Source organism: Cricetulus griseus, chromosome 5, assembly GCF_003668045.3.
Source record: "Cricetulus griseus strain 17A/GY chromosome 5, alternate assembly CriGri-PICRH-1.0, whole genome shotgun sequence".
NCBI classification, from domain to species: Eukaryota; Metazoa; Chordata; class Mammalia; order Rodentia; family Cricetidae; genus Cricetulus; species Cricetulus griseus.
The window spans coordinates 18,028,800-18,043,789 of NC_048598.1; the positions used below are offsets into that span (position 1 = coordinate 18,028,800).

Sequence of the window (14,990 nt, forward strand, 5' to 3'; positions counted from 1 at the left end):
TTAAAGCGGCACAGTTGCTAAGCAGAATGCAGTTTTAAACACTGAGTGCGACCTCAATGTCAAGAGAAGTGCTGACCGTGGCGGAATTTTTAAATTTCTGCCTTGGCGTCTTAAAAAAAAAAAATGTAATGGGGTTTTGTTTTACTTAACCCTTTGATATAAAAGGCAGAGCGTTTGTTTGTTTCCCGTAGAAGGAACTACGTATCCTCTTTACTAAACAAACTTGCTTTCAAATGGCTTTGCTTCCATGGCTGTATGCAGATAAGCAGAGAGCAGCCTCACCTCTTCCTGAATAGGAAGGATCAGGAGGTACCCCCACCCCACCCCGGGCTTAAAACACCAATTTCTCATAGATGGTCTCTTACCCTTCCTAGTTCACCAAGGAGTTTCTCCTACTTTTCCCTGAAGTGGCTTCAAGTGATGGGCGCTGGCTGCCAGGCCAACTCTTCTAACACACAAACTTCTGGCCCTGGTACCAGGCTGACAGCAACTCTCCAGACCTGTGTTCTGTTGGGTACAAAATTGCTTATCCAGTCTAGACAACTGATCTAGAAATCCGTTACTCGATGTGGCCATCTAGTGGCCAAAGTAGGAAATAACTTGGTTCTTCTGAATTTGACTAGAAATAAGGAAGCTCAAGAGCACTCTCCATTTATATGCTTTCTGCTCACTTTGCACCCACCCGGAGCAATTTTACTCTGAAGTGTACAAAAATACTTTATGCATTACTATTTTACCAAGTTCATTCACATTCTAAATTCACACACACACACACACACACACACACACACAGAGAGAGAGAGACCATTTTTTTTTTTTTACCAGATTGGTGAATTTTTGTGGGATCAAATAGGTAATTAGGAAAATAAGCTGGACTTTATTATAGGACTGTGGCCTCAAACATATTCCCTTATTATTGAATTTAGCAAATATTTTGTAACTATTTCTGTTTATAATTTTTATTGCCTAGCGTGTGTGTATAAGTTTGTTGGTAAACGCTGTAAATGAATTTGTAAACAAGCTGTCTTTGGTTCATGCTGATGTGGAGGAGTAACATTTGAATACCTCTTGCATCTTGGGTTTGAATGGTTTTACATTTTTGTGTGTACGGGGTGTGTATGTGTTGGGGTGTGTGTGTGTGTGTGTGTGTGTGTGTGTGTGTGTGTGTGTGTGTGTGTTCTTATGTGTGAGTGTGGATGCACACACATCAGAGGACAACCTCAGGTGTAGGTCCTTGCCTTCCACCTTTGTGACAGGTCTCTGGTTCCCCATGTCCTCCACCAAGCTAACTGGCCTAAAAGCTTCCAGCGGTTCTGTTGTCTTCACCTCCCATCCCACTGTAGAAGAGCTGGGATTACAGATCGTGTTGCTGCGCCCACTTTTATGTGGGCTGTAGGGATCAAAACCCAGATCCTAACACCTGCACAGCAAGAACTTTTGCCTGCAGGTCTGTCTCCCCAGCCCTTAGCTCTGCTTTCTATCCACACTGGCATTGGCTCAAACTCTATATATGCATCTCTTCAAAATCCACTTCTCTTCCAGCAGATCCCAGTATTCCCCAGGCAGAGGAAGCCCCGAATCCTTTGCCGTATCAGCTCCCAGACTCAACTGTTTAACACTAACCTCACTCTTGCAGTGGTTTGCGATGCTGTCTCCTCCATACGAAGGGACTGTCATCAGCATTTATCAAAGCTGTCAGCTTGCAGCAGCTGCGTGGTGTGAGGAGCACTACCGGGAGTTGACTTGGTAGAGCGCTGTCTTCCAGTCTAAGGGTACATAGATCTTCCAGCAGCTGCACTACACCTGTTTCCAAGTGCCTAGTTCTCAGTTCTCTGTTCCCTATGCATTCTCCCCTGGTGACCTTCCAGTCCCCCAGACACTACTTTCCTCTGTCACCCTGCTCCTTCCCCTTCTCAATTAAAAGTCAGTCTGACTGTGGGTGTGGCTAGTGAGGAAGGAGGGAACCTCCAGGATTAAAACACAGGATGATTTAAAATGTAGATGAAAATACAAAAGAAATGAGTATCATCCCAAGTTACTATTGAAGGCCAGTCAGACAACTCAGAAGGTAAAAACACTTGCTAGCAAGCCCACTTTACCAGAATTCAACACGCCAATTCATACGTAGGCATCAGGTGGTAAATGGGGATTTCTCCCTAAAAGTTCACTGAGGGACATACCTAAAACCAGTCCATGAACAGAGAGACAGCAATTTGAGCAGGCCAGTGTCAAGTAATGGGGAACTCAGCTGGGCTCTCTGCCTGTCTGTCCCTTGGTGGATAGTTCAATGACAGGTCAGTGTGGCCCTCAGAGTGAACTCTTTACATGGTCTTGGTGAGAGGTGCTGCACTCTTCGTAGGCCTGGTATATTTTACAAATCTTCAGAGGTTTTCTGATGTTGTAATAAATTCAGGTGTTCATGTTCCCAGCCTTTGGTAAGTTTATAAATGGCACTGATGTACTGTCTGGGATATCACTGTTGCTCTGTCTGGGATGTCACTATCAGTCTGTTTCTTGTGGGTGGTGATGGACAGGAGGTGGTGAATGGCACGTAGTACTTTGATGTACAATAGGTGCTGTCATCCTGTTTCCATTTGCACTCAAGATAGAGCCAAATGCTGTTTAGCTGTTTTGTAAAATGAGTAGCAGGGAGCTTTCGTATATAATTTTGTTGGTAAGATACAGGTTTCCTTAAAGGGATCAATCATCTCAGTTTACATACATGCATGCATACATACATACATACATACATACATACATGTATACATACATATATGATTGTTCTTTGGTCATATTCCCCCCTTACCCTGTCTTGGCCTTCCCCACTCATACTGGACTCCATCTACCCCTCAAAACAGTCCCCTTTCATGATAGTATATGTGAGAGAAAACACACAATATTAAGGAGGAAATAATAGCTTTGAGGTCAGAATTGGGTTCTCGAAATAGCCTTTGATACGTATAGTACTCACTCACTCTTCTGAGCCACAGATTTCTTTTCAAAAGAATGACACACTGTATGTGGTGTGACTGCCATAAGCCTGATGCATACTTGCTAGTGGCCTCTTCCTTTGCCTTCCATGTTGTTCTTAAAGCATGTAACACATGAAATAATGACACTCAACACCAGATGATCTCTGCTGGGAAGCAGAGACAAGACAACCCATCCACCCATCCTCATCCTCCTGAGGGAAGCTCTAGGAATTATATAGAACACAACATGTAATTTGTGTGAGGGAGAATGTGGATACACATATGTGTAGGTCAGAGGTCAACATTCACTGTCAACTCTGCTATCTACCGTGTTTTGTGGGATAGGGTCTCTAACTGACCTGAAGTTCATTGAGTAGGCTACACAGGGTAGCTTACAAGCTTCAGGAATCTATGCCAATCTCCATGTGCCACCGTGCCTAGCTTTTTATGTAGGTCCTGGGAATCAAGCCCAGGTCCTCATGTTTGCATGTGTAACACCCTGCTAACTGATCCATCTTCACAGTCTACAGTAAATACTTTTTACTCAGAGCCCACAAGAATCGCTGAGGGACTGATAATATGTCCCCAGGGCACTGTGGTTTAGATCATTTCAAGTGGGTCACACTGAAAGACCAGTCAAACTACAGCTACTGTTCATTTATCCACCTGTTTCTTCTGAGCAAAACAGGGCTTGCTATAGTCCCTCCCACCATGAGTCAGCATTAACCTGGAATGACTGAAATCAAACACTTGAAACTTGTGCTTGCTAAGACACAGCATGCTAAAACAAACAACAAAACTGTATTGACATTAGAAAACCCTTTACTTAAATAGGCTAAGAAGGAAACCCACCAACTCCCAATACCCTGGCTTATCACCAAGGTGACAATTTCACACCATAGTTCTAACACCCTGGCAGTACTGCTGTGTCCCACCCCCTCTGTACTCTCCCTCTCCTGGTCTTGAGTTATTTCCTACCTTTTCACTCATTGAACTTTGCTAATTTACTTGCTGAACCTTTTCTCAGACTTACTATTGAACTTGAAATTCTGCAAGGCACTGTGAATCTATGGGACTTTCTGCCTATTGTAGCACCATGATCGACGTATAGATAGGCAATGTGTTGCCTTTCCCTAAAACTAGTTTATTCATCTCTAAGGTATGTTGAGACTTACAATTTACAATGGTGAAATTCTTTGCACTAAATTTTCTTGCTGTGGAGAATGAAATAATATACTCTAAATTATAGTAAATTAATGACAAATTAAAGGTCAAATTTTAGCATTTGACATTAATTATAAAATTAAATGCCATTACATTTAATAATAATATTTGTAAACTCTATGGAGTCAACTGTATCTAAATATCAACTTATTATGCATTAACTAGATTTCTAGATGTCTTTTATGGAAAATAATTAAAGGATATATCATTTGTGATGTAAAATTTTAATGGACTAAAATTAGCGTTCTGCTGAAGCACGTTGAATTTGTGCTCAGAATTCCTTACTGTAATCTGAACTGAGGTGTACCATTTGTTTTTGGTCACTGCTCTCCAAGGTTATTCCCTCATGCTGTATTCTAGAACACAGGCTTCTTTTAGTCAGTAAATAGATGCCCAGTTATTTATTAATTATTGCTAATATTGCACGTATCATACACCGAGAACAATGCTGCCCCTATACCCTTACACACACAAAGCACATGGTTCAAATGAATTGACTGTGTTGCCTGTTGCCCAATTCTTTTTGCCTCCCCTCCCCCCCCCCTCTCTTCAAGACAGAGTTTCTTTGTGTAGCTTTGAAACCTGATCTGGCACTCGCTCTGTAGACCAGGCTGGCCTCGATCTCACAGAGATCCATCTGTCTCTGTCTTCCAGCACTTGCCACCACCACACTTTTCTAACAGAATCACAAAATTTTATAATGCAAACAATGTTTCTTTATGAAAACAAAATCCAGGGCCTTAGAGAGATTGTCTTAATCTCTCGAAGCTATGAAGCAGGGTAGTGAGAGGGCTGGGGCAGGGCCCCATATACCTTCTCGCTGCTTCTTGGAAGACCAGTCTTGTTTTCCTTCCCTCTGAGAGCTGCCTCTGCAACCTGGGGCTAGCGTGTAACTTTGCACAGCGTGTTACCGAGAACTCTTCTCCAGGGGTCTGCCTATAGGGTGCATCGTTTACTTCCATGTTACTGTGACAAAATATTTTAAAAGGAAGAAGGGCCTATTTTGGCTCATGGTTTTAGAGCATTTTCCAGCATCATGGTGTGGAAGGTGAGGTGAAAAAGAGCAGCTCCTGTCCTGGCAAGTCCTCGTGTCATGTGTCACGCAGGCCCGGAAGCAGAGCAGAATTTGGGCAGAAGCTGCTTCATTTGGTGCCAGGCTGACTTTAGGGCTTTGGTCTTTGTTCCACAACCCACACACCGTTTTTTTTATTCTACACTTTCTTTTATAGGTAAATACATTTCCAGTTGGTTTTCCTGGGGAGCTTGGTTCATTGCCACCCAGGATCTCTTGTTGTTTCTCAAGCATCCTATTGATGCCAGATTCTCTGGGTAGCGTTTCTTGTGGGACATGTGGTTTGCATGTGATTTCTCACTGCTCCATGCTTTACTTTTCTTTCTCTTCTTGCAGGGTTTGTTTCCATTACCACCCTCACTGTGCTGGCCTATGAGCGTTATATCCGTGTGGTGCATTCCAGAGTGATCAATTTTTCCTGGGCCTGGAGGGCCATTACCTATATCTGGCTCTACTCCTTGGCATGGGCAGGAGCACCTCTGCTGGGCTGGAACAGATACATCCTAGACATACATGGACTGGGCTGTACGGTGGACTGGAAATCCAAGGATGCCAACGACTCCTCCTTTGTGCTCTTCTTGTTTCTTGGCTGCCTGGTGGTGCCCCTGGGCATCATAACCCATTGCTACGGTCATATTCTGTATTCTGTTCGAATGGTGAGTTGAAGGCGGCAGATGTCCCTCTCTGAACCATGCCCACATCCATCACTGGGTGTGTAAAGAATCAAACTCTCCTATGTAATCAGTTACTTTCCCCGAGTTCAAAGACTCTTCAGGACTTAACATTTGGTAGAACTTTGCATGTGAATCATTCCCCAAGCACATCACTGAGGGATGACATTTGCTTTCTGCCTACCACCCTCTAAAACCAAAAGAAACAAGCAAAAGGCAGCTAGACAATACCAACCCCAGACCTTACATTATGCAGCACTCTTGAAAGTTAGGAATTCTCAGGGGGAAAGTTGCAATTTCCATAATTATATTCATTTCAAGATCACATGAACCCACTTGCCAGAGATTGGTAGAGCCGTAAGGGACTGGACACACACACACACACACACACACACACACACACACACACACACACACACACACACACAAAGCAGGTTTCATATGGGAACCAGGCAGGAAGAAGGTCCAGTTACAGACACAGGAGGTACAGCTACATGGCACTGTTAGCTTCAGCAGTGTGCCATTTCCTAGTCTGTGTGTGTTAGGTGAGGGTTTTGTATTTATGACTGATCAGTGACTATTTGGGGAATGAGTTACAAGCAGAGTAGATACAAGGGAAGGATTGAAGACAGGAAGTGACTGAGAATAAGATTTGACTTGACTGTAGTCTGTTATTACCTTAGGAGAGCACTCCTTGCAGGCTTCTCTCTGTAGTATGTCCAGCATGACATAAGTCTGTTATCTGGATAGAGAATTTGTGAATCAGTGCTCTGGATAAAATGGTTTCCTCAGTCCTGAAGACCACAAGCCTTTCAGCCTGTGTTTTAGGGACTTGAAGATCTAGACAAAATAATGTATTTTGTCCTTAGAAAAGCATTTAAAAGCCATTAAAGGGAGCTTTAAGTTGGTAAGGCAATTGCTGGTCACGTGTGAGGACCTGATTTTGAACCCCCAGAATCTATGGACAGCAGTGATCTGTGTCTGTAACACCTGCAATCCTATAGCACGATGAGAGGCAGAGGTAGGAGAATCTCTAGAAACTTGCAGACCAGAGAGACCTTATCTCATCTCAGACAAAGAGGAAGGTGGTGACCTAGGCTGAGGCTGTCGTCTGAGCTCCACACAGGTGCTAAGGGATGTGTGTGCCCATTTGATCCTCTCCTCCTCCATCTCTCCCTCACTCCTCGCCCAACATGCTGTAGGATGTCCTTAGCTCAATCACAGTAGGTTTTAGATGAGGGAACTGAAGCCCAGAGAGATAAAGGCTAGGCCCAGCTTCAGGTCAGAAGTCAGTCAGTCTCCTGGGGCCCTGGGCATGTCTCTTTCCATGAAGGCAGGGCAAATAATGGTGGCTGCTGATCTCTTTAAAAAGAAAAGGGATCATTTTCAGTCCCATCCTTTCTTCACTTCCTGCAGCTACGCTGTGTTGAAGATCTCCAGACAATTCAAGTGATCAAGATTTTAAGATGTGAAAAGAAAGTGGCCAAAATGAGCTTTGCAATGGTCTTTGTCTTTCTCACCTGCTGGATGCCTTACATTGTGACCCGCTTCCTGGTGGTTAACGGCTATGGACATCTAGTCACGCCAACAGTGTCTATTGTTTCTTCTCTCTTTGCTAAATCGAGCACTGTGTACAATCCAATTATCTATATCTTCATGATCAGAAAGGTAAGCTCTGGAATTGACTTGTTTTCACCCCAGGGAACAAATAGAAATAGATTTTATGTGGTGTGACAACACAGAACATTGTGAAGGATAAAACAAAACAAACCTAAAGGAGCAAAAAACCCAAGTTAAGAATTCTGTCTAAGTCTACCGGGGAGATGGCTGCTCTTCTATCAGACTAGAATTTGAGTTCTAGCACCTGTGTCACATGATTCACAACTACCTGTAATTTTGTCTCCAGGGGATCCAATGCCCTCTTCTGGACTCTGCAGGTATCAACACACACACACACACACACACACACGCACGCACGCACGCACGCACGCACGCACGCACGCACGCACGCACGCACGCACGCACGCACACACACACACCCATGTTCACACACACACACACACACACACACACAGTTCACACACATACACACACACACACCACACACACACGTTCATTCACACACACACACACACATTCATTCACACACACACACACACACACACCCATGTTCACACACACACACACACACACACACACACACACACACACAGACAGAGAGAGAGAGATTAAAATCTCAACTAATTGTCTTGAATTTTGCTACAGATTAAGGACCAAGTTTTCACTTAATAATTGACTTTATTGCTCCATTTTTCTCGGCAGTTTCGTAGGTCCCTTCTCCAGCTCTTATGCTTCCGACTGCTCAGATGCCAACGGCCTGCTAAAAACCTACCAGCAGCTGAGAGTGAAATGCAGATCAGGCCCATTGTAATGTCACAGAAAGATAGGGACAGGCCAAAGAAGAAAGTGACCTTTAACTCCTCTTCCATCATTTTTATCATCACCAGTGATGAGTCCCTGTCTGTCGATGACAGTGACAGAACCAATGCATCCAAGGCCAATGTAATCCAAGTTCGTCCTTTATAAGAACGGAAGATGGAGTCTTGTATCGCTGCTACACAATGTCTACTATAAGGACTGACTTGGAGTCCCCATTTGGTATAGTAACAACAGAACCTCATGGCCTAGCAGGAGATCTGAATTGGCCATATGTTGTCTGTTTTCAAGAAGAGACTGAGGAAGATAAATTATTTTCACTCAATGGGTGCTTTATAACATGAGAAACTCCTGGTGGCACAAGATGAGCATCTGGCACCATCATCTACTATGCCAGGATTTAACATTTGAATGACCATATTTGCCAAAGCACATAATACATTTTGTTTCTCAAATATAGTTCACTGTATAAATAACCGTCTCATACACATGTGTGCAATGGCTGGGACATCTGGACTATGTCATGGTGTTGGGTCCTATTCTGTGCCATGCTGTGTGTTTGACCAATTCAGTTTATTAAGGAGCTAATAAATCAATCTATACTTTTATCTGGAAACCAAAGGCTGTTGTCATGTATGTAGTGTGACTGCCAGGGCAGTCAGCTTAAATCCCAGAAGGTACTCTGTGAAGCATTGTAGAAAAGCAAAGAGGCTTCACGCTGGCCATGCGGATGATTGATAATACCACAGTGGAGAATGTACATGGGAAAGGGGGTGTTGAAGACAGATTGATATCTCTATTTATTCCAGAAATTAGTTTGACAAACTCGCCTTTCCTTTTAATAGTTTCCCACTATTTTATCAAAAGTCCTGCATCTGCAGAGGAGTCCCCCGTAAACAAAGTTATTTATTCATGGTATGTGTGTGTGCACGCATGTGCGTGTTCACTCATGTCATATTATGAATGTGGAAATCAGAGGACATGTGGGAAACAGTTCTCTCCTTCCACCACTTGAGTCCTTGGTATTGAACTCAGTTCCCAGGCTTGGTAGCAGGTGGCTTTTCTGACTGAGCCACCTCACCAGATCTATACAATGTGTTTTAAAATTTTCATTGCTTATCAGTAGGATCCTGGATAGTGGATGGACCATGTTACTGAAAAGGACATCTTTTAGTATGTCATTGTTCATACCTAGAGGAGAACAAAACATACTGCCCTCCCCCATATGGTCCATTTTGCAGGGTCACCTTGAGTGGAAATTCACTAAGAAGAAACAATAGAAGAAAAGCTTCCTCCAATATACCAAGGTGATCTAAGGATTGCTGCTGCATGGATTCCAGTCCCTTTCCTTTGTCTCAGCCTGTCTCTATAACTTTGCTTCTTGTTGAAGATGATGTAAAACTGGGCTTTGTATGAAAACTTATTTTCTTTTTAAATGTTCCTAAAATTGTACTCGATTTTTATTTAAACTGTTTCCTCACAACATTGTATACCACATAGATCCCCTCTTTTAAATACCTTTTAAACTTAAAATAAAATTACATAATTCTCTCCTTTCCCTTTCTTCACTCCAATCCCTCCGTACATCCCTTGCTGCTTCTAGAAATCATGGCTTCTAAAGAATTTTAATTATGCTGGGGGGGGGGAGCCTATATGTGGCTACGTACACAGGGGTGCAGGAGCCCAAGGAAGCCAGAGGCAGTGGATCTCCTGGGGCTCCATTTATGGGCAGCTGCCTGACATGGGTGCTGGGAACAGAACTAGGAGCCTCTGCAAGAGCAGTTCATGTACTTGACAGCTGGGCCATCTCTCCAGCTCCTAAGCCAGCTCATTGTCAGAGTGTCTCCCATGTACATATGAAATATGTATGCTTCTAAACTTCCGTTTGTTTCCTTTTGTCAATCTGCCTATTACAGTAACCACAGCCAGCGAACTTAAGATAAATAAAAGGAATAATTATACTGTTTGTTTATTTTTGCAGTGCTAGGGAATCTAACGCAGGACTCTGGGCACACTAGGTATGTGCTCTACCACTGAGCTACATCCTCTTTCCAGGAAAAAAAAAAAACAATGTTTTTTCTTTCGCTACACACCAAACCTAGATTATTAGGACTCAAGGTTGTCTTTGACAATATGGAAAGTGACAAATTGTTTCATCTTCATTATCTCAGTCTTAATTTCCTATGTAACTACTATCATGGCTTTCAAAATTAACAATTTTCGAAAAGAATTTCTAAGTGTACCAGTCAGCCTACTAAAGGACCAAAGAAAGAGTCTCCACACTGCCTTTTGAAGATGAAGTTAATTGTCACAGTGTGATGTTCAAGGCATCACTTCTGTGTGTCTGAAATGGAACGCACTATGTCTCCATGCTTCTGCAAAACAGCCTTCCCATTTCCTTTTTCACTCATATATATTTCATTTACTAATAACAACCCTTTCTTCTTCACTTAGGATGACATTAATAGCCCTTTTCTTATCTTCAGAAGGTAATGATTTGGTATCTGGGGAAATAAAACAGATTCATCCTGGAACTCCTTGGAACACCCTACAATCTCATTCACACCCTGGGTTTTAACAAATGCTCTGAACTTGCGGTTAGATAAGCTCCACTTCCTGCTATAAAGAGGAAGTAGCATGCTGGGCAAGCTGTGGTTTTCTGTCTTGAATGTTGTTGCTCCTATAATGTCCTATATAGAAACAAAACAAAAGAAAAAAACCAAACCAACCAATCTGTTTTTGAGAAGTGAGAGACCTTGATTATTGCATTTTTTAAATTTAAATCGACCCAATCCAAGCATGCAAAGTGATGGAAACACTACTAAACAGTAACAATATCTCCCCTCGTTTGGCTGACAAATACACAGAAATTCTACGTGGAACTTAATTACATGCTAACAATTGTTTTCCAGTAGTGAATTAAATGTGACAATGGAACATGCTTTGTGTCCTTGATTTTGGAGAGAAGTCAAACATTTGCTTCTGGAACCCGAGCTCTCTGGTTAGTGAAATGAGTTTTTCTAGTGACTCCATGGAACTTGCCAGAAGACACCTGTGCACCTATTCCAGTAGCCAGTGGTTCCAGTCCATGCCTGCCTTCTCAAGAATCCCAGAGGTCTCGGGGACAGGTGGTGCAAAAGCAGGTAGGCACTTCCAATAGCTGTCAGGGATCCCAGGACAAAGAGCCCTTTGTTTATCACCTGCAAGGGCAGCAAAAATCCAAAACCATTCACCCAGAGGTCGAATTCTAAGATAAACTTTATTCCTACAGCACAGACAAGTATGTGATTCTCTTCCTAATCAAATGTACAGGTGTCTGCCTGCATCACAAACAAGTGTGCAGTTCTCTTCCTAATCATAGACAAGTGCACACATGTCTTCCTACATCACAGACAAGTGTGAAATTCTCTGCCTATATCACAGACAAGTGCACAGGTGTCTGCCTTCATCATACACAAGTGTGTGATTCTCTTCCTATATCACAGACAAGTGTGCAAGTCTCTTCCTACATTACAGACAACTGTGCAGTTCTTTGTTGCTTTTAACTTGAGGCAGAACTTAATTGCTTGGCCTCTGTTCTGTCCTTGTCCTTATTTCAACGCACTCTATCTGCTTGGCTCTTCTTTGCATTTTTATATGTTTGAGGTCAGGGACACTATTTTATTTGGTGTGTATGTATGTGTATTGTGTGTACACATGCATGGGGTGCACGTGTCAGTGCCTACACATGTGGAGGCTAGAGATCAATGTCAGGTGGTTTTCCCCTTCTCTCTCCAACTTACTGTTTTGAGATAGTCTCTCACTGAACTTGAAACTCACTGTTTTGGCTAGCAAGCCCCTGGAATCTACCCCCCCCCCCACTAGAACATGGTTACAGATGTGTCTGTGCCCAGCTTTTATGTGTGTGCTAGGGGTCTCATTATAGGCTCTCATGACTGTGCAGGAGTAATCTTCCAAGCCCCTGTTTTACTCATCTTTATAGAGGTAGAGCTTATAGGTAGATCTTGATTCTTTCCAACCTGTTCTCTACACAGCAAAGTGATTGATCTAAAATCCTGGCCTGGATATTGAAGTCTTCTTAGGTCTCCCCGCTTTCCTGTTTCAGCAAGATTCTAAAGACTCTGGTTACCTCTCCAGCTTCCATCTGGCCATTCTTACACCCTGGACCTCTAGGCTAGTGTATCTTTAGCCTTCATTTCCTAGCCTACACCCATATTCTCCTTGCAGTCATCCAGGAAGCATTCTCCGTTATATATTTGTCCACCTTTCCTATTAGTTCCCAAACCACATGTATGGTAGGCACTACATCTTGTCCACTGAAGTATCTAGCTCAGTATATATTCATCCAATAGAAGTATTGACAAATGAAGTTATAAAACCCCCAAAGCATTCAGAAATCTGAACTGCAATTCATCACACCTGTGGGTCAGTTTCTCTAAATGAAAGCATCACTATACTCTACCAGATGGTGTTTTTTAAGTGACACAGCTCTGTCTAATTTTACAAGTTAAACGTACAAACATACCACATAATGCAAAAGTCAAGAATGGATCACAATGCTAACACAAGATAAAAAGCTGAGCAATATCAGCCTTGTTTTCCTCTTCAAATTTCTCTTTGCTTTTTGTTTTTTTTTTTTATCATGCAGAGTATGTAACCCTCTACTCTGTAAACTCAGAACAGGTTTTATTTGGAAGAGAAGCATAATATCTCTGTTCTGTCATGTCTGTGTTTCCCTGAAATTAAGATGACCATGAAACATATGACAATTCAAGACATCACCCTTTTCAATAGTCAAATCCTTCCAACCTTTTTTTGCCAATGCCAGCGCAGCACTGCCTCGTGGTATCTAATTCTGGTGAAGGCAACCTGCAGGGGGATTTAAAAAGCATCTGGTGTATTCTTTAGTAGCTAAATAGGGAGAAAGTGAAAGTCTTTAATACAGTCCTTACCATGGTATAGAGAGGGATAAAGGTAGATGGCATAATAGCATGAAGAAGTTTATCTAGGAGCCTTTGAAACAGGAACCACCTAGAGTTGACATGTGCTCGCATCTGCAATGACAGGAGTCTTAAAAAGAATACCTTAGATGAAGCACCTCTATTTCCTTACAACAGTTTCTTTCATTCACAGTTGTCACAATAATGGAAGCTAATAAAGAATCAAATAAAATTCCATTTCCACAATAGTCACTCCCAAGTGCCCTTAAGAAACCTCAGGAGTACAAAACATTGCCTTGAAAATATACAAAATCTAGTCTGTTTTTTTTTCTCAGAAGACAATTTCAATATAAAATATTCTGTTTCAGGAAAAGACTTATTGAACGAGAATTTTGAATGTCCTGTAAGCTCAAAGATTTGATGGATTTCTGTTGCCCCTTATTTAGTTGGCAATATTGTTTATGGCAACAAGGATTACTTACAGATGCTTCTGTCCTGGTTTATATTCCTTCTTAGGACAAATGTTGTGCTATAGTCAAACTGGCTTTAAGTGTGTGTGTGTGTGTGTGTGTGTGTGTGTGTGTGTGTGTGTGTGTGTGTGTGTGTATGTGTGCCCACACATGTGTAGAATGTGTGTGGTATATGTACACAGGTATGCATATGCATGAAGACTATGAAGACTGCTCAATCACTGTCCTCCTTATCCCATCCAGGCAGAGTTTCTCATTGAACTTGGAGCTATTCTGACAGCAAGGAAGGCCCTCACCACTCTGGAGCCCTAAGTGCATGGCCATGCATCCTGGGGATTAGAACTCAGGTCTTTATGCTTGAGCAGCAAGTGTCCTCAGCCAGAGTCAGCTCCCAGCCCATCACCTGCTTTTAGAGTCAGACAATATATATCAACAAAGTCTTCCAATATCTTCTAGAACTCCATTATAGATGTTACAATTATGATCAAATTGAAGCCAACATTATCTCTTTCTGTCTTCAAGAGAAATTGGAATGGTCACTATTTTCCTTGTATTGTGTAAATTTTTTCCATTCTGCTATTTTAAAGCAATAATAACAATCATTTGTCATGAGATTTTCATGTGACCAGCTTAAAATGGAATGAACGTGTAAATCTTAATATATTCATCTTTCTGATCAAGAATTTGTTTCTTTGGCATTATATATTGTTTGTATTCCATGGTATTCTAAATAGTGAGGATATTCTGTTAAGACAAAGTTATTCAGGCCCGGTGTGATGACTCGTGCCTTTAATCCCAAAGGAGACAGAGGCAGACAGATCTTTGAGTGCAAGGATAATTTAGTCTACAGAACGAGTTTCAGGACAGCCAGGCTGTTTCACAGAGAAACCTTGTCTCAATTAAAAGGAGAGAAAGAGAGAGAGAAAGAAAAAAAGGAAAAGAAAGTCATTCAATATTTCCAAGATTTCACAATTATTTTAATGTATCTCAAATTCATAGTTCAAGAGAATAGAATATGGCTACCTCCTAAATATCTGAAATTTTACCTGTGAAAGTTTAAATATTTTGTCACTCTGCTATCATCAAAATGCTCCTGTAATCAGAAATAATGAGTAGGAGTCTTTGTCATTGGCTACATAGCAGCAATCTACCCCTGTTTAAGGAATAGTGTGTGTGTGTGTGTGTGTGTGTGTGTGTGTGTGTGT

At 42.0% G+C, this 14,990-nt stretch overlaps 2 protein-coding genes across 2 annotated transcripts in view; one reads left to right on the forward strand and one right to left on the reverse strand.

The window, feature by feature from the left end:
• The window catches only part of Opn3 (opsin 3), a 28,957-nt gene extending 19,966 nt beyond the window's left edge, over positions 1 to 8,991 (forward strand). Inside the window, exons 2-4 of the mRNA XM_027418899.2 lie at positions 5,605 to 5,924; positions 7,356 to 7,607; positions 8,262 to 8,991. Of these exons, the coding sequence (XP_027274700.1) occupies positions 5,605 to 5,924; positions 7,356 to 7,607; positions 8,262 to 8,525 (836 nt within the window). The 3' untranslated portion in view covers positions 8,526 to 8,991. The remainder of the gene's footprint in view (positions 1 to 5,604; positions 5,925 to 7,355; positions 7,608 to 8,261) is intronic.
• Positions 8,992 to 11,165: 2,174 nt separating this feature from the next.
• The window catches only part of Kmo (kynurenine 3-monooxygenase), a 31,800-nt gene continuing 27,975 nt past the window's right edge, over positions 11,166 to 14,990 (reverse strand). The window contains exons 13-15 of the mRNA XM_027418897.2: positions 13,328 to 13,429; positions 13,185 to 13,244; positions 11,166 to 11,575 (exon numbers count right to left, since the gene is read on the reverse strand). Coding sequence (XP_027274698.1) covers positions 11,396 to 11,575; positions 13,185 to 13,244; positions 13,328 to 13,429 — 342 coding nt within the window. The 3' untranslated portion in view covers positions 11,166 to 11,395. The remainder of the gene's footprint in view (positions 11,576 to 13,184; positions 13,245 to 13,327; positions 13,430 to 14,990) is intronic.